Source organism: Lissotriton helveticus, chromosome 9 (genome assembly GCF_964261635.1).
Source record: "Lissotriton helveticus chromosome 9, aLisHel1.1, whole genome shotgun sequence".
Classification (NCBI taxonomy): Eukaryota; Metazoa; Chordata; class Amphibia; order Caudata; family Salamandridae; genus Lissotriton; species Lissotriton helveticus.
This window is the reverse complement of record NC_136070.1, coordinates 262,077,195-262,104,401: the sequence shown is the minus strand read 5'-3', so window position 1 is coordinate 262,104,401 and position 27,207 is coordinate 262,077,195. Positions and strand designations below refer to the sequence as shown.

The 27,207-nt window shown below is 45.5% G+C and overlaps 1 protein-coding gene across 6 annotated transcripts in view; it reads right to left on the bottom strand.

The window, feature by feature from the left end:
* TTLL5 (tubulin tyrosine ligase like 5) overlaps positions 1-27,207 on the bottom strand; it is a 1,026,293-nt gene that overhangs the window by 162,543 nt on the left and 836,543 nt on the right. For all 6 annotated transcript variants that reach the window (XM_078659928.1, XM_078659931.1, XM_078659927.1 and 3 more), the window contains one exon: positions 8,496-8,691. In XM_078659928.1, coding sequence (XP_078516054.1) covers positions 8,496-8,691 — 196 coding nt within the window. The remainder of the gene's footprint in view (positions 1-8,495; positions 8,692-27,207) is intronic.

The window sequence follows — 27,207 nt, the reverse complement described above, 5'->3', positions numbered from 1 at the left end:
AGACAAAGTAACGGAACTCTTTCATCAACTCAAAGAAACCTATCGGATTTCTCCATGGATTGAATTTTGGATTGTGTTAGGTGTACTTTTCCTCCTGCTTTGGCTCATCATGGTTCTTTGTTTGGGAAAATTCATTGAGGGAAAATACAGTACAATGGACACAGCAAGTCAGAACATCAACTTGGTCCTAAAGCCTCACAAGTCATCTCACATCGAGAAAAGAGAACTATCATCAGTGAATGTCACAGCCAATCCAATACCCGGTGGGGTAGCATGGGACAAAACGGATTACGAAATCTATGGCCCGGTTGAGCTCTTGAAATATCCACACCAGTTCAAGGTTTCATTAAGTGACTTTGTAAAACCAAGTACATTCTCTGATGATTGGGACTTTGAAAGTATTAATGATATGATGTCAGATTTAGTAATGTCAGCAAAATTTACAGAACATGATTACTTACAGGGTTCATCAAACAATGAAGAAATGTATTGTTATAATCACTTTGCACATCACTATTTGCATAAATCTGCTCAGCCTAGAAATGTTTTTAATTATAATCAATGGGAACATTGTGCAACTCCACCGAAAGGTAGTTCAAAAACATTTTACGGGAAATTCTCGTACTTCTCAGGGTTTAACACAAGTAAAGCAGAAACATTTTATTACAAACTGTTAAATAAGACAGGAATGAAAACAATGCTGACAAATATTAAATTGATCTATTCAGAAACATTTTATGAAAAAATGATCACATTTGGTTTTGATTTCTGGAAAAATAACATTTAAACAAAAACCATCTGGGGTACCAAAGATTGGCAGGTCCAAGGTTTAGAAGCATTATTTAGAGCATGCATGATCCCAGAACAAATAATATTCTTGAATGATACCATTCAACAGACTACTTGTCTTGGCCTAGCCAAGATAAAAGATTTAAACAAACCGTCTATTCCAAAGCCAACACCTGACAGTAATAGCACTACAGATGTTGAAATAGACGTATCCCATATTTTTAACCAAAACAGAACACATCCTGATTGGAAAAAATGGTTGATCTGGTCCACAGACACAAATAACTGTCAAGATAGATTCCTGAACAAAATACAGGGGTTCAAAATGACCAGGCAAGACCCTAGATACTCCCAGAGACAACATCCAGGGATAGTTACAACATACAGTGTAGGTAAACTATGCCTTGAGTGGCTACAAAAATCCACACTGGCTGAAATTAAGCAACACTTGACTTTACTTAAAGACTGTGCTGACTTGCGTGATTTCATAATGGGACCACGCAAACAGCGTCAAAAACGTTTCATAGCGGCCGGTATATACGCTGCATACAACGAAGCTTGGAAAGAAATGCAAATTGAAACAACAGAAAAAATACGAGAAATTGGTCGTATTAATTTGGAAAAATCCTTTTCTGTTGTGGACAATGGGTTAATGACTCTGTCCTCCAGGATATATTAACTGGACAGTATTGTATCATCTGCTAGTGATATAATAGAGCAGGACTTACTAATGTTACAACACGGTCAGTCCCAATTGCGTTCTATTGTACAGCTTGGCTGGACGTTGCAAAATCTGCGTTCAGGCTACGTGCCCTGGCGTTTAATCAACACAACGTCACTATTCACTATCTTTAACCTTACTGATACTCAAATCAGTTTGGCACAAAAAGGAGCAGACTATACGATTCTGAGCATTGAAAAACTTGAGAGATTACCATTGACAATGTCAGAAAGACCTGTCATTGAATGGATAATACATGGAATAATTACAATTCCGATAACAAGTTTCCAATATAAATACTGCGAAGAGTATATACCAGCAGGCCAGTATGAAAGGTTGGGTAAAGGGTACATTAAGTCATCATGGAAATTACCTTACACACACACGTTACAGTGAAAATAAACAGAATGTATTTCTTAGTGGTAACAATTGTAAACGATCACTGAGCGGTATACTTCTGTGTCAAGGTATTAACTTGCATGGGGCCTGTGAGGGGACTTCAAATAACCTATTATGTCACCAGCACGGCACACCTGCAATACAAATAGAGCCATTCTTTAGACGTCTTTCTAACGGGAGTTGTATTCTAATAGTGGACCACAGCTGTTGTGGCATGGTGCCAGGGAAAGCCTATCTCGTGAGCGTGAGTTCCATGGTCACTTGCTGTATGCAAATATTGTATCCAAACAGCACTCCAGATACGGAGGCAACAATTTGGCCTTCTTTGAATATCTCTTCTATTCGAATTGATACTTTAAGCAGAATAAAGTCTGTCCTTTTACAGACAACTGTGCCCTTAACGTCATCAAAAGAAACGTATGATCTGCAAGTTGCAAGGACAACGGCAGAGATACATAGCCTTTTATCAACAAATTGTCCCGTGCATTTCGCAGAAATGCTAAGCCAAATCCTAAATATGTCAGATACCAGTGGCATCCCACATGTATTTAAGACAATTTTTTCGGGACTGTTAACACCCTTCGAAACAGTTCTGGGCATTTTTCCTAATTTTGTCCATTCTGTCTTTGGCGGCCTACCACTTCTTTTGGGACTCGTAGCAGGAATTTTATTTTTAATCCTTCTGCTCTGATATGGCAAGCCAAGTCGCAGGCAAGACTCCGGCAACAATGGAAGAAACGATCCTAGCTATATGCTATCGGGACCGCATAACTAAAGTCCTTGGATTAGCCCGGCTAAGAGATTTGAATATGACCTGGTTTCTTTCATTCAGACCCATCTGGCAGAATTGCATCTTACCTGTGCTTCGATGTATGCTATGCGGAGAAGAATGCGTGTTGGACGTCTGTCTTACACTACCATCAGCAGTACCATTGGATACAGATACTTTGCTAAGTCCTGTAACGGCTCATGCATCGTGTTGTCCCCAGCGGCTACCCATTCTGATGACGGCATTCGTTGAGACTTCACCACTACGATTAGGTGGTAGTGAAGTACGAGATGAGAGCAGCATCACCCAGCTACGACCTTCTGTGAGCATTGCTGATCCTGACATCGATGATAGCAATCATTCTCACGACTGCACTGTTGCGGCATTTTCAAACTTGGTCGAACTTTCACCTGAAGCGGTAGACCACTTTTTTGAAAGTCTGTCTGAAATGATGTTCTCCCCTGAACAAAAAGAATAACTTTTTAAGCAACGAGCACACAGCGTTCCCTGAACTCTGAATTCGGCCTTCAGCTTTGATAAACAAAAGCTACTGAAAATATTTGGAACTATTTTTTTCTCCCCTGAAAGCAGAATTATTTTTCTTTTTTCTCCAACATATTTACCCTTTTTCTGGCACATGTACTCTGCTTAAAGTAGAACTATTCTTAGAGAACAGAGCTTCTATTTTTAGGAACTCTAGAGACAATATTTTACCTCAGCCTCCAGCATATGTACAGAATTTGTATTATTATGTGATGGAATGGTCTCGACCTTCTTTTCTGTATTAAGAGCCATTTCATGTGTAAATTTTCGCAATTCATTCAGCTGATATATATATGCATTTTTTAACTGAATGATACCACTGCTTGAAAAACGTACAGTACCATTACTCGTTTTCGTGTATTACCATATACCATTTCAATATGCAAATGTATGTATTTTGGGGTGGGTTGGAAAACGCATGCATCATTATATGTTTACTATTGCTTAGTTTTAAGTAATGAGGGACATTAGATCGTAGAGTGGGTGTTGTAGTTCTATCTAGGACCCTAAAATTCGATAGTCCTGATTTATGCCCTTATGTGGTTATAATGAATAATATCCTTATAAAGGCTTAAGAATCATATCCATATTTAGTCATAGCCCATGCTGTCCAAATTAAGCAAGGCTACTTCCCCAGGCTCCTAGCAAGTACAACGAGTTCTGTAAACAAAACAAACCTCCAGCAACCTGGGAATTCCCCATTGCTTTTGTTTTGATTTCGTCCTAGAACTCCTGTGAGCACTCTAAGAACGGCCAGTTCTTGGTGACATCTTCATTGACGTCTTATGTCCAACCTTACGTCAAACCCGGCACCTTTCAGGTATAAATATACCAACGTTGCCTTAAGCAAACACACGGTGGTGGTTTTGGAGCAGAGCAGCTATCTACTTGCCCGAGAGCCCAGCTGATGCGAGAGCCCACGGACGCTGCCCCTCCTCTTTGACGCACTGAGAGAGACGCTGTCTTTTCTCCTGCCGAGAAATCCAGCTCCGGTGTTTCCAGATACCCTCGCGGGTTACTGGGATATCCAGTCCTGAGAGAGAGATACCAGACCTCCTGATTTCTAATAGCCAGGTACGGAGCTGACTAAACCCTTTAAGAGAATTCTTCATTCAGATTCCTTGGCAAAACCAACTTAACTTAAACTGCTACTTACTTACTCCTTCCCGGGGTAGGCGTATTTAGAAGCACCAGTTGAGTACGTTAGTCAATGTATATTAGTATGTATATATTTTATCTATTTTAAAGTATCTTATGGCTAAGAAACCATATCAATGCTTTTACAGTATTATTTCTTAATCCTCCTTTTACTGTACGCACTTTACTTTACTATGAGTATTGCAATTGTGGCAAGTCATTTCTCTTGCATGAGAAAGAAGACTGCTCAATAAATAACAACCTTTTATTGAAAACGCCCGTCTCTCTTATCTGCACTCTGGTGAAACTAAGTATGCACACTTGACTGAGTGAAATAGCTGTCTATTGTTTTCACACGACTCTAGAGATACACTCTTATTCTGAGGGAGAAAAGTTGTCATGTTTTATGGTTGTCAGAAGCTAATCCCTTTTTGTCTATCCAGGGAGGTTAAACTCCTCCTCGTTTATTCGAGAAAGTTTCTAGTGACCTCTGAGCTAGCTGGCAAACCTTAAGTCTAATATAGTCAGTAGAGACCTAGTCGACCTCAGTCCTACGTCTACACTGCTGAATATATTATTCCAATGCGCAGAGCCTATTGGGAATATAGGAACTACACTACACTTCAGGATCAATGTCACCCGTTTCCTCGGCTATGAAAAGGCTGGAAAGCCTGTTGGCCACAGGCAGTACTTGTGCAACCAAATCCGAGATCATATGGGAATATCTGCCCTAAAGGAAAGCAGTGTTTACCGACCGCAGTGCATTCTCTTGACAAAGGTACCCAGCCTCTTGGATTCCCTTTCCAGTGGAGTGGTAGGGAAAGCACCTGGGTTGATTCTAGGGGTGGAGAATTGGTCCACTAAGCGTGACGGAATGGGGTGATGAGTAAGGAAACTGGGGTGCGCAAGAGTGGAGCGATGGCTGCAAGCAATTGTCCTATGCACAGAAGCCTCTAAGGAGGACCAGGCCCAAGAAGATCCTCAGTATGGCCTCCAATAAAGGGGAGTAAAGGTTCGTAAGGGGCAACTCCGGGCTGAAGCACCTCTATCAACATGTACGTCTTGACTGCCACTGTGGGTAGATGAAGGTCCAAGACCTCAGCTGCCCTACGCACCACAATACCAAGAGAGGCCCCCTACTCCATAGCCATGATAGTAGGAGAGACCAGGACAATGTCAGGTGAGGTGTCTAAGCCACTGGTATTCACCAATTTCTCATACCCGTTGTACTCTCATTTAGGGGATATTGATATCCCTACAGGTCCTAAGATCACTAAAATTTGTCTTTCTATCCAGGCCTGTCAAATCTAAAACGCACTGACTCCAACCTGGAGAGCATGGTGCCGGTCTGAACTGGTGTCGGGCGATGCCCGTTCATCACCATGTTGGAGTCCGGAATGAGCCAAGGAAGGTCACTGCCTCACCGGCTGCTCCATTTCAGAACCAACATGGGATCAATAGGGCTGAATGGCGGCAACAGCCAACCTACCAGTTAGTATCCAGTGGAAGCCCCTCCCGAGACCATGGGGCCCAAAGGTGCTCCAGAGGGGCTGACTACCCAAAAATGAGGTGCATGACCTCATAAAATTCTTTAAGCTGGGAGGGGGTTGCTTCGAGAAAGTCAGGGAAGTGAGGGAGGACCCTGAATCTCGCTTTGCCGAAGTACGAGGCCTGGAGTGCCGACACTCCTACGCCTCATCAGAAGAAGTCGACAGGCGCTGCGAATACTAAGACCTCTTCGACATCTTCAATTTCTTGTGCTTGTGGGTCTTCCCAACTTTCCTAACAATTTCGAGTGTGTCAGGAAACAGAAAATAAAAACTGTTGACTTCCAAAGATGTCTAGTAAAACACTTAACAATAAGCTTTAGAAATATTTTTCTACAATGAGCCTAAAAAGGCTGAGCTCAGTGTTCCAGGATGATGTTGCCAAGAGCTGGAAAAAACAGGCGCAACTGTCATTGACCATGTATGATGGTATACTGGTAGTATGTGATCCCTAAAAGGAGCTGTGACTTTTTCCAGACTCCTTAGGCTTCAGTCTATCCATCTACATTACCATCCTCTTCGCTCACTTTTCTTACAATTTTTTTTTTAAAGGTTTGTGAAAGAGTGTTTTGTCACATTGTTCCGTGTGCTTTTGAAATATGAATCAGCTACTTGTTTTTTTAGAAAATGAAACAAAAGTTGAACAATCAAATCTTTAATAAATTGTCCAAAATGATGTCTGTAAAAGTAATAAATTGCCTTTTCTAGAGAAAAGTGTATATTTTTATTTTTCAAAAATTCTCTGTGATCCCCCCCCCCCCCCCGCATGTTGGTGGTACTATTCATGGAGTTTTCCCGATCTGTCAGAGAATCTCGTAGATCCACTGACCCTCACCACTGTCCATTGTTTTATTACTAATTTATTCAAGACCGGTAAATAAAACCAAACCATTCCAATACCAATTACAGTCCACCGTTAGTTGCACTCTGAGGAAAACAGTTTTTCAAGCTAACTACAACAAAACAGGCCCCGAGAATATTGCGATTAGCAAAGAAATTGTGAACTCTGTATTTTTGTATAAATCCTGCATTTTTTTTCCAAGTGCCCGCAAAACTTGTCATTCTTAAGAAAAAAAGAGGCTGATCCTCCTTTTATTGGCTCTGTGTTGAACCAATAAAAGGGGAGTGAGCAACAGGCTATCTGGAGGCAGAGGTGTTAAGTTCCTCTGTCGTTTACCTTCCTTGAATATGTACAGGACCCTCCTAGTGTGCTGACAGGCAGCGCCCAGCTCTCTGCCTTCCTACCGGTCTCCCCAGGCGCCCTCCCTCCCCACTGCCTTTTGTGTCGTGGGTATTTTTTTTTTTCGTGGGACCTACCCCCTTTGAACTCTTTTTTTGCATCATTATATAAAGCAAACCTGATCGTATTGGAGCAAATCACATGAGTACCAGTTCCATAACACAAGGTCACATTTGTGTTTTTAACCACGGACTCGTATCTAAAGTCAGCAACTCTGGTTGTGTAACGGCACGTCCACCTCCTCCTATGTCTTCTCTCTCCTTTGGGCGAAACACACCTCCCCCAACAACCCCAGGACACTCCTCACACAGAGTTACTCCATATGTATCATGGATGGATAGACATGATAGATACACAAGAGAGACAGATAGACAAGATAGAGAGACGTGATAGATAGAAAGACAGCGATAGATAGATAGATAGATAGATAGATAGATAGATAGATAGATAGATAGATAGATAGATAGATAGATAGATAGATAGATAGATAGATATGTAGGCTATGGGTCAGAGGGCGTTACCTGTGGATACAACCATGCCCTGTGTATTTGAAGACCTACCCCGATGTAATGTGCAGCCTGATTGTCTGTTGGTCACTTCCCTTGTCTGCGTATTTCGAGTTGGCGGCAGTATAACATCCACATTAGATGACTGTGTTCATCCCTTGTCTGCCCCGCTCTTCCCCTTCGGTTACGCAAATATTGTCCATTCTGATTGCGTCCTCAGGAAATGATGTACCTCTGATGTTATAGTGTACGGATGTTTGAAAGAATGTGTATGCTAGATAGTGGAGATTTCATGAATGTGATGTAAGAATGATGTATGCGGGGTGTGTGGGACTATAACTGATATTGAGATTATATTTATTTTAATCTATGTCATGTATGTTTTCTATCTATAATGAACTACGCTGAACACAAAAAGAAAATATATATATTTTTTATATAAAAAAACTCAATTTTTGATGAAATGAAATATAAATAAGACGAAACTTATGATCTATACGTGTGTGTGGCTCTGATATTGCCGATTGTCACCCATTCTTTTGAATTTAAGGATCCTCTAGAAGGACCATAGCAATATAAGGTGGGCAGGGGTCTTTGATTCTTTTTGTGCACTTCCCTTGTCTGGACTGGCATGGCACTCATGTCACCATCATAGTGATTTTTTTTCCAGAGTGGGGGCTAATCGGTTGGTGTTTGTTTTAGTGGCACCCAATGAGGGCATAAAATACACACTCTTTGCAACCAAGTGATCCTATGAACACAAAAGACGGCCTACTGTAGGTTACGAGGACATTTAAGCCCTTGCTAGTTCCCTTGGTGCTAGCGATCTTGAATATGAGCCCACCTGATGTCGGGTTCGGCTGTGCTCCAAGAGTTGTCGCGCCTGAAGTCGCTGCAGCTCGAGCTGTTGCACAGCGTACTTGAGCTGATAGCTACTTGGTGTAGGTTGGTACTTGTACTGAGGATTGACTCCTGTCACCATGCTGTAAGCGCTCATCCCCATATCTCCATCTCCAGGCCACCTCTCAATGTCCGCACCCCTGTAGAGATGAAGAGAAAAATTATAGTGATATCCCCAGATCAGGAGAAAGAAGAAAAACTCTACAGATCTACCACAGACTGCTCAAAAGGATGCAAGAAAGGGGGTAAGTGAAGGCGCAAAAAAGAACAAAGAGGATGTAAGAGGGGAAGCCTGAATGTAAAGAAGGACATTGAGCAGAGAGGGAAATGGAGAAGGAACAGGAAGTTTAGAAAAGGCTCACACTAAATTGTTGTCATTTTAAAGAATCTGTGACTGTAGTTTTGACATTCATAATGAGCACGAATTTATTATCAATCAACTCAAAAGTACTCAGTTGACTGGAAGAGTGAAAAAAAGGCAGAGCTGTCCCCACTTGAATCAGAACCTTTGACCTGGCGTTTTTAACCAAAATATCTTAAAGGAAGTGATACATATCTAGACTACGACGGGGGTTTCAACGTTTCAGATACGTGAGAGTTTGAAAATGCTGTGGCCATTAGGCAGAGGATAGGGACAAGTAGTGCCCTCTTCAATACATCCACAGTGTGTCTTCTAACTGCACCAAAAGAGACATGATCCTTCCTTTACTACATCCACGAGGCAGACACATTCTTTGCGTACCTCAGTCAGGATAGAGGTAAGAGCTTCCCTTCACCTAATGCCTCAACGACAACAAAAGTGGAAGCTCTGCTTTACTTTAGACATTAGAAAGGCAGTGCTGCATCTGCTCTGATAAGTGTTCCTGGTGACATGGCAGAAAGTACTGTTCGAGATCCGAAGGAAACTTCTTTTAAATTTATTCAGTAATTTTGCATCTCATATTCAACTTCTGAACTTCAGTAGAGGGTATCTAAAGTTGGACACCTAGGAACTTTGCAAGAAAAAACACAAGCACGGCTTTCTTCAGAACCCTTCCACGCACGGCCCCTTGCAAGCATACCTTGTGCTTTAGCTACTTGACGGTAGGTACCCAGTGAGGAAACACACTCTCTTTCCAAGGATACTCCACCACTCATCAGCCCTGCATACTCCTATTATAGTAACAAAAACACCATCTGCCACTAGAGCAGTCCCCTGTGCGCTAGTCCACTGCCTGATAGATCCTTTTGTGGGTCCTATTCACTAATGTATGTATGTATGCATGCATGCATACATGTATGCTGTACTTGTATAAGATGAACTGGGCCAAAAAGGCGAGGGGGCACTGTACAGGATTATAGGCAAGCATGAAGTGAATTAGTGATAGAAGAAGTAGCTGGTTAGTGGATTGTTACTGCATTGTGATGTAGTGTTCTACAACGAGATGTGATTTCAACTCTTTCCAAAACCGGAGTGGCATTTGGGTGGTCCTAATGGATGCCAGGATTTTGTTCCAGATTCTAAGTGCATGTATGGGAAAGGTCTGCTGCCTTGAATTTTTCTTTTCTTAAACTTCTATGTCTCCAGTATGATGGCGACTTCGCTGCAGGTGTGCCAAAGCCAACAGAGATGATAAGCTGCTCCGCAAGATAAGCCGTGGTGCTGGTCACTATGGCTTTGTAAATGATGTTGCTGGTTTTAAATATGATGCAGGACAGGAAGAGGAGCTAACGGAGATCCATCAAGATGGGGATAATATGATCACTTTTCTGCTGACCCTGGATGAGACATATTGTAGGATGACCTTACGGGATGAAAAAGCGGAGTCCAGAAGGCCACAGTACGGCATTAGCATCATCCAGGTGCAAGTGTACCAAGGCTTGAACAGCAATTCTGAAGTCGCTTTCTAGAAGAAAAGGTTCTTCTTTCCCTAGAAAAAATAAATACTACCAGGCTGTCCGTGTGTCTTTTGGCAAGGGGTTCCTTAACGGTGACGTTTCTGTCCAAGATAAATCAAAGTGACTTGGCATTTGGTCAAAGTTCATGTCATAAAGCCAAGTTTGCACTATTTCCTGCTTGCTGTTCTTGGCAATTAACAGGAATTTTGTCTTGGTTGAGTGGAGCTTCATTTGGGTGGCGGACATCCAGATCTGGATGAGGTGCATTCAGAGTTTAAGGTATGGAATGGCTACAGTAGAGGAGACATTCAGATACATTTGTGTATCGTCAGCATATTGGTGAATCTTGATGTTGTTATCTGTAAGTAGAGGCCCAAGGGGCTCCATGTCGACGGTGAAGATGACAGTGTACGGTATGGAACCTGGGGGGTCTTTCCAAGTGACAGGAATCTTTTGGGACCTGGTGGTGTTCACATGCACACACTGATGTTGACTGGAAAGGTAGGAGGAGCACCACTGTAGGATACTGCCAATTAATCCCAATCGAGACCCCCAGGGTGTGAAAGAGCGTTGGATAGGCGACTGTGTCCAAGGTAGCTGAGAAGTCCAGCATGATCAGGAGGCAGGGGTCATTTTAACCCTTTAAGTGCGCCCGTCAGCCAACGGCCGTCGCGAGCACTTCCTTGGTAGTGCTGCGCACGTCCGTTGGCCGACGAGTCCCCGCCCACATAATGGAACGCCCCGCACTGTGGCAAAATTATCGCCGGGGTAATCATTGGACAAGAGAGCATCATCAACAATGTGTATGTTAATGGTCTCTGTCATGCAGGGTGATCTGAAACCAAATTAGTAGTCAAGCAGGAGATGGTAAGCATTGATGTGATGTTGGCGTTGAACATAGACTCCTTTTTCAATGATCTTGCCATTGAAGGGTAAGTAAATGATAGGTTTGTAACCGACAAGGCCACCAGAGTCTAATAAATGTTTTTATAGAAGTGGGTGGATCTTGCTTGTCTTGAGAGCTTCTGGGAAGATGCCTTAAATAATGGAGGCACTGACTTCATAGGAACTGGCTTTGAGGGAGTTGAATATGTCAGGAAATTTATGAGAGATAGGGCTTTGAAGGATGACCATTGTGGGATTATATGAGAAGGTGTGGATGTTAGAGGAGAGTAGCATCAGAGGTCAAAGTTGGGGATTGATGTAGGCCTTGATGGCCTTGAAAAGTCTCCTGCTTCTGTTTGTGGCTTCATCAATGGTGTTGGTATAATAATTGTCTTTGGCTGATGTGATGAGCTGTCTACATATTGCACAGAGGGACTTCAGTATCGTGAAACCATCAGGATTTTTGTTTTTCTTCCATTTTCTTTGTTTTCTACAATTGGAGTGCTTGTCAGTGAGGTCTTGAGACCCAGGGTGTTGAAAGGTTTGACTTGCACTTGTTTGTTTTCATTGGAGCATGGTTGTTTACATGGTTTTCAAAGAAAGCACTAAAGACATTAAGAAAGGTGCTGCCATCAACGTGGTGTTGGCAGGGTGAGAAATGAGTTGATGCATTCGGCTGTCGATGGGGAGGTCTTTGAAGGATCCAAAGATTTGGTCTTTTCTTTTGGGTTGACTTTGGTTTTTGTTGGTAGGATGCTGAGCAGGGAGATATGAATGGCGAGGTGGCCAGTCCTCTCCAGGAGTATAGGTGGATTGCATTGGATTGGATTGGATTGCTGGTGATGTTGAAAATATTAGGTAGAGGCTGTGGTCTTAGGAGAACATTGGCTGAGTGATGTGCTGCACCATTGTTGAGTGTCTCGTGAGGCTGAGGAGGGTGTCTTGTTTTTTTTTCTTTAACTTGTGTTATCTGGGAGGTTGAAGTCACCAATGAGGGTGGTGTTGGGTGTGTTAGATGGATGAGGTAGCGAGGAGAGTTGAGAATTCATCAATGAAGTCCTTGTTCTGCCAGGGAACCTGTACATGAGATGGAAGATGGTGATCTAAGTTGCAGAGAGGGGGAAATGGTATGCCAGAAGCTCCATGGAGATGATGGTAACTTGCTTGCCAAGGGTGCAAGACTTATGGTCAACAGCGAGGCTGCCTCCCTTCTTATGAGTGTGGTCCACAGGGTGAAGGCTGTAGAATATGAGAAGGACAACTAGGATTCATGAGGACATAAACCATGTTTCTGTAACTAAGAGGGGGGCAAGCTTGCAATGCGGTCCAGGATATCTGGTACATGGAGTACTGCACAGAGTATTTTAATGAGCCTGAGTTGGAAAATTAATTCCGTAGTTTGAGTGTTTGTGGCAGCTAGTGGGATATGTACGAGGTTGGGTCTATGTGTTGTGAGGATGCAACATAAGTGTTTATGGTCTGGATGTGATTATGGGGACTGGTAGTACAGAGTGTTGGTTGAGGATTATATCTTACCTCCTTAGTTTCAGGGGAATAGGGGTTGTGGCCTAAGACCCTTCCTGGTCCCAACAGGCCAGGCCTTGTCTGTGCATACATTTAACTGGGGACACACTGAGGAATCTACTGAGGTAGGAGAAGACATGACGTGATGTCAGTTTCTGTGCAGACGGATGATGGGAAATGAAGGCCTTTTGCCTGGCTTTTTCTTTTAAAGATGGTTTATTTAGGAAAACAGTGATGTCACTCCTTTCGGAGATGAGTGACGGTATCTCACTTCCTGTGCAGATGAATCAGAAAATGTGCCTCTATCTGGTGCATAAGGAGTAGTTTCTTACCTGTAACTTCAGTTCTGTAGTAGGGGTATCTCTGTTATAGTCATAATCTAGTGAATAGTCCCGCTCATGTGCGGGGACCCCGGAGCAATCAAAAATAATCTCTTAAACTGTCTTCTTTGCAGTACTGCATAGACACTTAAGAGAGAATTAAAGACAGATAATGCAGCCTATATATGCAAGGCTACACTGTCCAGTACTTCAACTAGAAATGAAAAGGATATTCCACCAATATCACATTTAATCCTGTCTGCCAGGTTTCACCATGTAAAACACTTCCCCCCCTTCACCAAATCCTTGGAATGAAAGAGAGGAAGGACAGGACAGACAAGCCCCCATAGGCTGCCATTATGTGGCTTAAAAAGGGATACCGTGCCTTTAAGGAAACTTTCCAGAACTCTCCTGGTATCCCAGAATGCACAGCAACTCCCTCCACTTTCAGTTCTTTTTTCCGGCTCCTGCTAGCAGGACCCTGGAGCATTGAGCTCTCCTTTTTTGGGTTTTTTCTACAAATTGTGCACTTTTTTTTTTTTTTTTTTTTTTTTTAAAACCTTTATTGCACAGACTCCTAAACAATTACGGGCCCACAACCAACTGGCTGGCCTCGACATCAATCGGAGCACTGTAGCAAGCAATATGTCAACTCAGTAGCAAAGTAAATCCAAGTACAGGCAATCCAGGTTACACGAAAGCATTTACTCTACCGAGAAGCAGGAGAAATGAAGGTTAAATTTTATAATGTTCATAAACAAACGTAATTAATAAACATTAGAAAGGATCAAAGGTCACAGTATACACGCAGAACAGAGGTGGGCGACTTATATCAAGGAAAGGCAGCGAGCGTAAACAGAATCAAAATGGCGGCACAACGAGAACTGAAAAGGATCGAGAAGCACACATTAAGTCGTGCGGCGATCGCCGCCCACCCCACCCCCAACCACACCCTTGACCCAAGGAAAAAGAAAAGAAAAGGAAGTGAAGAAGACAAAGGGAAAAATAAGGCCCATAGGAACTAAAACGGACAAAACAAAGCCCCCCCCCTACCCCCCACCCTGCACACATGTAGAGGCTACGGCCTACCCCCCCCCCCCCCCCAACAGCGTGCCTGTCGCCCAATAAAGAGTACCCGAAATAAAGAAGGAAGAGAAAGGAGGAAAAAGCGTACATATAATACCGGAGGAGGGCCAGATTTATGTGTCCTAAAGACAACCCATCAGGATATTCTCGGCCGCCCTACCCCTCGACCCCCAAATAAAACAGATCCAGCAGTCAGCTCCCCCGACTACACATTACCGTTCCAGCAAAGCAGATGACAGTGAGGAAAAGCAAAAGCGTGTTCAACCTTGTCCCTGACGATCCAGCACAACAACGAAGAGCAACAGTAAAACAGCCCCCCAGCATGGGATAAGCAGCTGCAGGAACCACGGCAGGACAGGACGCCGTCCACTAAGAGCAGCGCGCCCAGGACACCATTAGAAGAATCGCCAGCGGATCTCGAAGAAGGTGCAGAACATGGCGCCCAAAGGCGACTATCCAGCTGCAGCGCCAGTCCAGGAGTCTCACATCCCTCCACAGCCATAGCAGATAGAGTCACAGCAGTATCCAGGTCTCGCACCCCAGCGTCTCCATGCACCGCAGGATAGATAGGTCACCATAGGCAGGCTCAGGGTGTGGCGAAGCGGTCTGCACACGATCTCCAGCTCGGCCAGATAAGGATAGCGTAGACAAAAGGGCGTCCAAGCGGCCCCCCAGGTCCCGGGCATGACCACACCAAGTAGATCGTAAGGGAACCAGGGCGCCCAGAATCCCAGCGATCTGAAGGGGCACCTCCGGAAAGGAGGATGATGGAGCGCTTCGCACACAGGGCTCGACGACCGGAGGCAGTCCTCGAGGCCATACGCCGGCGTCCCCTTCCCTCAGTCCGTCATCCCATGGGCGCCCCGACAAGTATAGCCAGGTCACGGGGGTAGGGGCAGCACGATTCCCACCGACGCTACACACAGACATAGCGTGAGGTCGGCCGTTGTAAGCCCCCTCAATAGTCGGTCAGGCCACCTGGTACATTCGCCGAGCACTCGGTTTAAAATGGCTCCCTTCACAGCCCAGGAGAAGGAGAAGCACACAAAGCCGGCCAAGGGCAAGGATACAATGTTACACTGGAAACTGCTTGGTCGAGTAGATGCGGAGAGAAAGGAAATGAAAGCGCGCTGCTGCAGAAACACGAAGCGGCGGCTGCTATCCGCTGATCGGCTCCGTCCTGTCGTCAGCGGCCGTTGTTGCGGTGGTCAGGGTCAGCCCGCTCCAAGAACAATAACCCGGACTCCGCCATTAATGCCGGAAAGGAAACAGGGACGTTCAATCAGTCCTGTCGCAGGGAACAAGTCGGGGAGCACACCGCTGGAATCAGCATCTCTTCCAGAGTCCAATACCGTCTCAAGGAGACCGGACAAATCACAGGATAAGCAACGGTACGGAGGGAAGACGAGCGGGGCAGCGGAGCCGAGGGTTCAGGCGGCCATCTTGTTCGCCGGCTACGCTCCTCCCAAATTGTGCACTTTTAAAGTCAAATGAGCCGGAACTTCCTGAATAAATGGTTTTAAGAAAAAATCAATATAGTTTGCCACTGGTTCAGTCAGAGATTCACATCCCGATACAATAGGTCAACCTGGGGGATCTATTTCGCTTTTATGCATTTTGGGCAAAACATAAAAGACCGGTATCCTCGGGTTCTTGTTTTGTAAGAATGTGTGTTCTTTTGGACATAGGATACCTAAATCAAAGCCTTTCTGGATAATGCTGAATAGTTCACTTTGTAATTCATGTGTAGGATTCTTAGTCATTTGGAGTAGTTTTTAGTGATGGTAAATTACGTCATCTATATGTCCTGTCTCTTTGTTGTCTGTATGATTCTAGATACTGACACACCACAGTGACGCAAGAGGGTTGCACACCCTGAAGAGTAAAGGTAGGAAAGGTGGTACTGAGGGGCGCTGATGGCATATTCTGGCTTTGGGAAGGAAAGTTTAAACACTGTTCATTTTGTTTTTTGTAGAGTCTTGTCTGGTCCGGAGGAGAACCCTTTATTTATCGGGTTCGAAACGCGTCGACCTGGTCCCAGGTCACACAGTATTTCGCGTCAAATCATGATGTATAGTTCCAATGAGTTTACATTTTGATAATTTTGTGTAATATACAAAACTGAAGGAATTTTCTGAAATAAGAGTTTTCCTCTTTTGGTGCTGACATTGGGACCTTTGACCCACACTTGTGTTTTGTTGGTATGATTGTGGCATGGTGTATGAATGAGGAGTGCTTGTCTTGGCCAAAGCAGTGACGTGATGTGTTAGTTGTGTTTATAGGTGGATTGTATTTGTATTTATTGTACATATTGTTGGTTTATAGGCTTGTAAATAATCTGTATGCACAAAAAGTCATGTTTGTTGCAAAATTTATAAATGTAAAAAAAAGTGGAATGAACCATTGAATGGCGCAATTCAAAAAGCAGGCTGTTGTGTTTCATTTATAAAGTCATGTCAAAAGGAGTTCTGCGAGTGAAGCTCAGTATTGGCATTTGTTTTGTTAGTTTATGATATTAACTCAGCCTTACTGAGTTGGAGTCAAGACCCTTTGCCGTTTTCTGATCAAGGTTCATTTACAGCAGAGCGCCATGAATCCGTTTGTTTTGGAGTGTGAAGCGCCTTACTGCAGCCACCATGAAAACCAGAAATATGTGTGGAGGGAGAGGGCATGCTATTGAGAAAGACGCAAGACGCACTGTAGGAGACAGTTATAAGGAAAGAATGCGAGGTGCTGAGAGGGAGTGTGAGAAGGAAAACGAGAGCATAAAATGAAAGTTGACCAAAAAACAAATGAAGAGGGAGCAATAAAAGAGAAAGAAAGGGAGACAGAACAGAGGGGAAACAAATCATAGGTGATAGGCTAGAGAGAGAGAGAGAGGAAGACATGAGGCCTGTCATAGGAGAAAATAATATTGTTTGCCAAATGATTGGTGACAAGACCGTAGCAGTGTAGATAAATGTGCAAGATGGCTAAGAACTGGCATTCTGTAGTTGGCCGGTATTTTTCCAGCACAAAGGCGCCAACCCTAGAAACGTAATTTATGCACCTGTTCTGTTCTACGCAAGGAGAGGTAGTGTAGACGGCTGCCTGCCCAGTAGACACGCCATTGGGCAGAGGTGAACTGGTCTGGAAAACGTCATAACATTCTGGTTCCTCCGAGAGGCTAAGGCAAGGCCAGTCACACATCACATTCTGGATGGCAGGCGACTTACTGAAGGCTCCCAAATCTTTAACAAGATGGTGTCTTTAGAAGGTACGTAGAGGTGAGCACATACTGTCACATGCTATGTATAGCCTCACATGTCAATGACAACTCCCTATTCTCTACTTCAAAACTCATGTCTATATGAGGCCAGTAGAGCTTGGCTTTCTGCGGCATGTGACTAACACTGCTTCAGCCATATCATGGGCCATTCTGGGACATAGGCCCATCTGGGGGTTAGGGCTTTCCCTGGGGGTCTGTTTGCCTCTGTGCTGATGAAAGGATGTATTGCGCACGGATGGGCACTGTATGAGCACAAACATGTAGCTTGCCATCACATACCCAGCTCAACATCCAATGGCTCTTGACCCAGCATCCACAATCTGAACACAGTACAGGACTGAGGAGTTAGGAGAGAGCTTGCCCCAGGCATGCAAGAGTACTTTCCAGGAGGAAGTAGTCTTACATGGGTGTAGGGCTCCTAAGCAGATGAGGAAAAGTCCCAACACCATCTGGTTTCAGTCCCTCACTCACCCAGTACAGTAATACATAACAGTGCGCTCCCAGCACTTTGAAACTGGCCAGCAGATAATGCCCCGTAGCGCAAGCTTGAGTTAACTGAAAACTTCAGCAACTAGACTTTTGTCTAGAGTGCTCTCTAAGAAGAGGTGTGGCGCCGGGGCCAGGGCGACTGACGCTGCAATCTGGGGACCACAGTTCGATCCCCGGCTCCGGCGGCAGGTCAGCCCAGCACCATGTGACTCTGGGCAATAGCTCGCTTAATCTTCCCGACGGCCCCCGAGCGCCTAGAGACCCTTACGGGTGATTGTGCGCTTTACAAATGTGGACTTTACTTTACAAATGTGGACTTTTTACCCCCCACTGAACCAAATTAATCCACGACAAAGCACTTTGTTGACCTTATTTATGAAGACCTATGTGAGGGTAATTTTTGTAAGGTGTGCTTTACATGGAAATTCACGACGGATTAGCTGCTTGTTACGGAAGTCTAAGGCACACCACCATGTGCAAGAAGGAAGCGAGCATGAGTCAGTGATTGGGTTTCAATGTCTTGCTGTGTTATTGGCTTTACAACTCTAGTGTGTATGTGACGTCTTCTCGTTGTAAAGGATAGTAAATCACTGAAAGGGGATTCATGTGTTTTAACTTGGATCCTCCCACTGTTGGGATATACAATCAGACCCTTTTTTTGCTACAGGTAGTTTTTTGTTTTACTTTTTTATGGAACTGGGTTTACAACACACCATCTCGTGTTTGCATGAGATAAAATGAAGGTTCACACTTTAAAGTTTCTAGATGTTTGGTGTGATTTTTTATAAATTATTTATTAGATACCATTAACACACTATAGTAGAAATCAAAAGCGGGTGGTATCACACGAATGAACCTGGGGTGGTATCGGCGGGGCCCATTAAGTGCCTTCTAATTCAATGTGGAAAATGACATGCTTGATTTGTTCTTTCCGCACCAAATTCCACATCTACCAATATCTGCCTGAGGAATAAAGCGAAGGAGTTTCAGTAATGCATATGTGGTAAAAGGAGTTATTGCACTTATCGGACGTTACACATTGGGGGTACAGTATTGATACAACTGTAAGAAAGAGGTCCCAGGCAAGGACATGACAATCACGCTCTGTCAATTACATAGTGCTTCTGTTGTTGTTCACATTTGGGGACAGTTTAAGATTATTCATTGGTTCACAATGTTATATAAATCATAGTTCTATCCAGTTATGTTAAGCGTTCCAGGGGCACTCATTCCACTTACCTCTGTCACCCGTGCCTAGTTATTCCTTACTGCAAAGCCTTCTGGCTGCAGTAAGGTGAGTGGGGATGCGCAGGGCGCGGGAGTGTCTTATTTATAACTGTCAGTAACGCGGCCTCTGCCAAGTTTCACATTTATGGGGTGGCGACACACACCAGCGGTGAATTCTGCTTGTTGCCTCAGCTGTTAAACACTAACTCAGTCAAATGGGCATTGCTGCCAGAGGCGCCATTAAGATTCGCTCAGGGCAGGTGCCCAAGGCGACCGGCTTGAGGCTGGCAACATCAACACACAGCACTGCAGTGCCCTCTGGCAGTACTCCCTCTTGTACCTTTGTGCTTGTACTGGCTTGAGCTCAGGCCACTGTTTAACAGGATGACTGACGCTGTGGTCATCTAATTAAAGAGTGGCTTGGTCTATGACGAACAGCATCGCGTCCCACATATACATAACGAAGCTTACCACTGCTGTGGCTCCTCTATCTCACCTTGAGCCCCATGTCCACTTCAGGAAGGGCAGACACCAAACCAGGCCCAAGGAAATCACTCACAAACAGTATCGGATCGAGCATCCAGGGGAGGCTGGGCCTCAGTCCACTCTCGGCCCCGGTGCCAATGTACTGGCTGCCCCACTGATAACTATGCTCCTGGTGGTCTGCTGTTCTTTGCAAGTTTCCATCCCTATGCTCTTAGACAATCACAGAGTTGTCACAAATAGCAGCCTGTCTTATTATTATTCAATATTCATCTGGACATTTTGTGACATGATCGACTACTGCTAAATATGTTGCATCACAAAATGAAAGGCAGATAAAAAAAAAGTCTGTGTACAAGCTGCACCAACTTTGGGACCTGCCTTTTCTTACATCAGGTCCTGCATCATAAGACAAGTTAAAAAAATCCCCAAGTTGTCTCTGATAACACTGCTTTACAAAAGTATTGCGTTTACAAAGATTTCAGCTGTGGATTCGCAGACTTAATACAGTAAAATTCAGCCATGTTTGTTCAAGATAATGCTATGCCATATCCATAATACATTTGTGAGACTGAGATTCTTAACGTGTTCTCTATATGAATTTAGATGTACTTGATCTGCTTTTCATGACACCTCACACTTCTACCCCCCTATATGTGAAGTACAGCGAATCTCTTTTGCAGAATAACTGCTTTTAACTGACTTTAACAAAAAAACACAAATGTACTGTCTAAAACCTTTACTGACTAAAGCTGGCATACCTAAATGTCAGGATGCCTAGCTGTGAGAACTTGCATTGAACTGGGAGGCTTGAAAACATTATTTGTACTGGCTAGTCCTTTGCTAAATTTAAGTTAAAAAGCTCCAATGAAAAAAAGGATTTTAGTTTTACGATTAACGGGATAAATGCAGCTGGGCTTTAGCATCCTATCAGTGTCTGTAGTTGAGGACATCCAACTGAAGAACAAGTTACTTACCTTCGGTAACAATATATTTGTAAGAGACTTAGATTATTCATGGATTCCTCACCTTAGAATTACTCCCAGGCGTCAGACTGGAGCTGGAGAATTTTTCGTCAGCAGTACCCCTGCGCGTCGATAGGTAGCGTCGGTGTACTCTGTGTTCGTCGTTGACGTTGTGGTCGCCGGGATGACGTTGCGGTATCTACTTAGACGCCACCCTCACACGCTGACATTAGTTCTTTCTTTTCCCGCGCCAGCCAGGGCAGTACCTCGAGTCACTTTTTCACTCTCTTTTTGTGACTTTTGGCGATGTTTTTTTCGAGTCCTTTGACTCCTGGTGCACACAGGGATGTTCCGTCCTCGAACCGGCTTCAAGGCTTTTGACTCTTGTCACAAACTGATGTCGGTTACGGACCCTTGTGTGCCTTTGGTGCTTGGAGCGCGACCATGACCAGAAGTCGTGCTCCGACTGCCGGGCCATGAACCCAAAGTCTTTGCCGGAGCGGTCCCAAAAGCTTCTCGAGGCCCGGCAGTCAGCTGCGCGCCGTTCAAGGTCCCGGCTGAGAGGGTGGTCGTGGGACTGGTCACGGAGTCGTCCCTACCACTCTTCATCCAAGCCTTCGTCTTCGGGTAAGTCGAAGCACAAAAAGAAGGCGAAGAAGCACTGTCGCTCTTCACGTTCTCCCCATCCATCGTCTGACGCACTGCGGGAAGTGGAAGACAGTTGTCTGCCCTGCCTGCGGAGCCTGTTGGGTCGACTCCGGCCTTCTCTCCCTATCCGGAAGCCAGAGCGACCCCTGCCCAGCTTCGAAACTTTTATGAAGCCTTGCATTCCATCTTCGGGCAGCCCGACTACACCAGAGCGCCCTTGGGCACCGCGGACTCGGTTGGGGTTCTAGGCATTCAATGCCGGCAGCTTCTGCTCTGGCGCCGCAGGGCCCTCAAGGATCCAGGCCTGGATCTTGATCGGTGCTGGTCGACCTTGTGACACCTCCTCTGGCGCCGAATCCAGTGACGACACCATCACCGCCTCCGACGCAGACTGTGTCCCCAGCCGACGTCCACCCCGGCCTCCCACTCGATGTAGACCCTTTCTATAGCTCTCTCGGCCGAGGGAGCAATAACTTCCTTTTGGAGAAACTTTAAATGATCTTCCGTCAGACATTCCTGATTTGGCCGAATAGGAAGAGGAAAAGAAAGAAAAGGAAAAGAAAATCCCTCCTGGACTAACTGCAAGACCCACTTGTCCGATGTTATGGATCTCCAGTGGGGGAGATGATGACAAATTCTCCCACCAACTTGAGTAGTGTGGTCCTACAGAATCAGCCTAGGAGTGCTTGGAGGCTGGGGCTGCTGGGGGCAGTGGGGTCAACGACTTCTGGCCTCCATTCTGAGCTGGGAATGCCCCGTGTCCAAGTCCTTGCACAGCTTGGACAATCTATACGGGACGGAGGATGGGATAGGGCTGACGCGGCTGGAAAACCCTTACGTTGCCACGAAAGGGGTGAAACGAAGACTGGCCACCGGGGGGAGGGGGTGGATTAGAGGCCCAAGGATCGGGCCGTAGCTCAAGAGTTCTTGAACCTGACAAACTGAGTCTGCCTTTTCCCCAAAAAGGCAGGTTCCATCAAAGGGCATGTCCATCAAATTGGCTTGGGCATCGTCCGAGAAGCTAGTTGTATGAAGCCAGGTCTCAAGGCCACTGTGGTTGAAATCGATTTACCCAGCAAATCAATCGTATCTAGGCCACTCCGTATGGTGAATTTTGCTGCATCTCTCCCCATTCTTGACAGCTTGGGAGAGCACAGCCCGGGCCTCCTTCGGGGCTTGTGGCAGCACTTGCACAACCGTCTCCCAAAGGGAATGGGAGAAACGGCCCAATAAGCATTCGGTATTCACCGGCCACAATGCCAGACAGGAGGAAGAAAACAACCTATTTCCGAATGAATCCAGCCTCTTGGATTCACTTACCGGAGGGAAGTAGAGGGCGGCACAACCAAACTCTCTGGGGTGGGATGTGGCTGAGGAACTTTGGATCGCCCGGTGCTGTGCGATGGCGGTGTGCAATCGTCCTATTCACAGGAGCTCCTGTATTAGGTTTGGACCATGGTCCTAGTAAGACGTCCGAAAGTGCCTCATTAAAGGTCAACAAGGATTTGGAAGTGAAAGCCTCAGTCAGGAGATTAGTCCTGACTTGCACCGAGGGCATCTCCAGTCCAAGGACCTCAGCTGCCCTCTTAACCACCATGGCATGGGATGTCCCCTCCTCCATAGCCACTGTTGGTGGAGAGAGCATGCCAGTATCTGGAGAAGTATACAGTCCACTGGCCTCCCCAAGTTCCCCATACCAGCCCAAATTTGTTTCCGAGACTTTCTGAGTTTCAAGAGGGTCCCCAGACCCCTCCCAATCCTGTCCTCAAAGTGCTCAGGCGACAACATAGAACCTCTGGGTCCTGTCGACGTCGGAATCAGGGATGAGGGTGGAGTTAGCGCCACTGACAGGCACTGACTTCGGGTCAGACATCGGGGAAGGTCGGGGTGGCACGACCGATGTCAAACTGGATCCGGATCCCTGAGGCCCCACCAGCACAATGGCTGGAATAGACGGCATCAAACCCGATGGGGCCCCATCTGACCCCGCATTGCCCGAAGGCTCACCAGCGGGATAGTTTTACTAAAATACGCGGTACATGGCCTTGTAAAACTCTTATCTGAGTGGGAGTCGCTCCGGCTCCCAGAAAGGGGGGAAGGCGCGAGGTTGACTCTGGCTCCAGGGAACTGTGCTTAGCGCGTAGGTGCTCCTTACCTCTCTCGACGACGGATGCCAGTTGAGGTGAAGAGGAAGTCCGCTTGGACTTCTTCTTATGCCTCTTCCCCGAGTGTCTCGAGGACCTCGAATGGGAGGAAGAGGATTTTGGGCTACGGGAGCGGTCCAGCGACCTCCTCTTCTTTGATCGGGACCATAACCTCCTCGGAGTTTCGCTGGACGGTGTTGACTGCCGGGCTGCAAGTAACTTCATCGCCTGCTCCCTCAAGGTCTCCGGAGCCATCGCCCAACAGTCAGAACACTACTTTGTATCGTGATCGCGCTCGAGACAGCAAATACATACGTGGTGGGGATCGGTGACCAACATCATGCTGGAACAAGTCCTGCACGGCTTGAAACTTGTCTTTGTTGAAGATATCCCAAGCACACGAAGTTGGAAAAATCAAAAATTTCGACAAAAGTCGAGAAAAAGCCTGCCAAAAAGCGGCAGAGGGGTAGCTCTTCCTGGATCGGTGCTTAACTGGATTGGAAAGAAAAGAACGGACGTCTGCGTGCCTAGGTGCCACTTATATAGGCACCACAACGTCATAAGCGATGCGAACAATGCCGCTGAGTCACGCGGAGCTGAATGGAGTCACTTGACTTCGCGCGCAAGGGGTATTGCTCAGCAAAAGTTTCCGGATCCAGCCTGATGCCTGAGAAATTCAATGGTAAGGAATCTGCAGCTAGAACTCTCTATCAGATATCAGAGTTTCATCAAATAGGATTCCTAGATTCATAGCAGATTTGACTGGGACCGATAGAAGTGCACTTGGCCACCAGGCAGTTAACCATACAGACGACTCTTTCCCAAAAATAAGAACCTATGTCTTTTCTGAATTAACTTTAAGTTAGTTGTTTCTCACCCAGATGACGCCTTCGTGTGCACAGTTGGGAAAGTTTGCTGCAGCAAGTTGGAAATTATAGAAGATTGGGACGATTATCTAGGTATCGTCAGAGTACGAAAAGACCGAGATGCCAAAAGATTTGATTAACCTTGACCAAGTTTAAAGATTGAAGGTTGGGGTGCGTATTTGACTGCACCGCAGTCTCCAGTATGGTCGGTCTGATGGATGGAAAAGATTTGTGAACTATCACTGACGAGGTCACTCAGGAGCAATAAGAATCATTCTGGACTTTGGGTAATCTTGATGATTACTGCTGAAAATAGGGGAATGGGAGGAAATATGTAGAGAAATCTGCCTGACCAATTGATCCATATGGCATGCCTCAAAAGGCCTGGTTGGTAAAAGCTTGAGGCAGAGTTTGGGCATTTATTGTTTTCTTTGTTTGTGAAGATGTCTATTACAGGGAAAAGCCTATCGTAAAAGAAATCTCACAAAGCTGTGTTGTGTATGGCCCATCTGTGGTTGTGCTCACTTGAGAAAACTGGATACCTGCCAGATGAACTGCTGCAATCCTGAGCTTTCTAAATACCAGCCATAATCGTATTGGTTGAGTTTCCAGAGTCAAGGTTCTGTATCTCGTTCCTCCCTGCTTGTTTATCAACAAAACTGGCCCTCACCAGCAGTGAAACTGGTCCCCATCCTACCAGTCCACGAGGAAAACACTGTGCTTGCTTACTACATGTACTATGAGTACTGGTCTTGCAAAATTTGCCAGATCTGTTTACGGTTTCCAACGGGACAACTGAGGTAGTGGCAGGAAGGCATACAGTAGTCCAGAACTCTAGCCATCATGGGAACTCTAGCACACAAAATTGCCAACATTGTGTGTTATCGGCTTTGACAATGCAATCGAGCCAGGGTGCTCCCCATTCACAGAAGATACCCCGCACCACCTCCGGGTGTATTTGCCATTTGTGATCTGCTAGGTGTCGGCAACTGAGTTAATCTGCCTTGGCAGTTAAAGATGCACCAGGTGGTGTGCTACCAGAAAAATCCCCTGGCAATCCTGCCACTTCTAGTGTAGCACCTCCTGACAGAGCCCACAACCTCATCTTGCACTGCTTGCTGAAGTACTAAATGGCAGTGTTGTCTGTAAGCCCCTGTACCAGCCTCAATTTGATAGCAGACCAAAAGTCTTTAAAAGGCAAGTGAATGGCCCACAACTCCAGCAGATTGATGCAGAGCCGGGCCTCGCCGGAGACCAGATGTCTCTGATCTCCACCTCCCCCAGATGGCCTCCTCAACCCAGAAGCAATGCATCTGTTACTATTGTCAGCTTTGGGTGGGGTAAGGAAAGCGGTCTGCCTTTGACCTAATCATGGTCCAGCAGCCACCACTGCAGGTCTGTTGCAGCCTACACCGAAATCTGGTTCTGATTGGAGAGATGCCCCAAGGTGCTGCCCCCCAGGATTTCAGATCTTACTGCAGAGCCTGCATATGCCATCTGGCATGCTTCTCTAGCAGGATGCAGGAGGTCAGTAGTCCCAGCAGCCTCAGAATCATCCTCACTGAGATCCAGGACAGAGGGATCATAGCCTGAATGTCACGGGCTCTCCGCTCCAGCAGAAGGCACAAAACTGTACTGTGTCCAGAATTGCTCAGAAGCGTCTGAGAAGGAGTTAGGTGTGACTTTGACAGGTTTATAGTGAACCCCAATGATGTTTGGAGGTTTGTCGTAATCTGGGGGTGTGTAACGACTGCTTAGGGCGAGTACACCTTCAGCAGCCAGTCATCCTTGCGGGGTAAGATGCGGGGCCCCTGCCCTCCGAAGATGCGATACAACCATCTCCATCACTTTCGTTAGCATCGAAGGGCCCCATGTGAGAACAAAGTTGAAGACTGCAATCCGAGAATGCTCTTGCCCAGTATCTCAGGGTGGGCAAGACGGGATGTAAAACTAAACAGCCTATAGGTCCATAGCAAATATGGAGTCTTCAGAGACAAGAGGGTTGCTCTAGATTTGCATCTGGTGGTACTGAAAGACAGGACTGACATAAAAAGCTACCAGGTCCAATCTGGTACCTGGGGAATATAAGGTGAGGAATCTGATGTTAGAAGTACCCATCAGAATACTTTATTTCAACTCGCTCTAGTGACCTAGCTACTCCCTCCACCCTGGCCGTATCGGACTATGACATTTCCAAAATCTACAATCCTCACTCTCCAATTCCTTCCACCCTCATCTCCCGCAGCTCCATTCCTAAACGCTTTCCCACTGTATATGACTCACTCATGTGCTTGGCCAAACCTGATCCTATGGCTCCCTCTAACCCAATATACTATCTCACTCATTCTCCAATACAGCCTTTTTATCTAACCTTTCCAGTCTCTTTCTTCAACATTTTAATTTCCTATGGCAACTTTCTCTGGCCATATAAGCATACAACAATCCACCCAATTCTTAAAAAAAAAAATAATCCCGTCTTCACTTAACGTCTCCTTCGAACTCTTTGAACTAGCAGCTATGTCTCTTCTTGCTTTTCTTTCCAAACATGATTTCAACAATAAGCTATCGTCCTATTTGGTTACTTCCCTTCTTGCCTCCTTTATTTGAGATTTCCTGTTGCATAGTCCACTAAAACTGCTCTCCTCTTAATCACTTACACCTACTACTGTTTGGCACAGTAATTTTTCCTGTTTTTTCATCCTCTTCAGTCTTTCTGCGACTTTTGATACCATCAAACAGTCTTATCCTAATCTGCTTGCTCTTGTTTCAGAAACTTGTATTTGATTATACACAGCACATTGTCCTATTATCAGTAATTGCAACATTCTTCTTTGATTCTTTTCTCACAATCATAGTACCCGGACGGGTCCTCA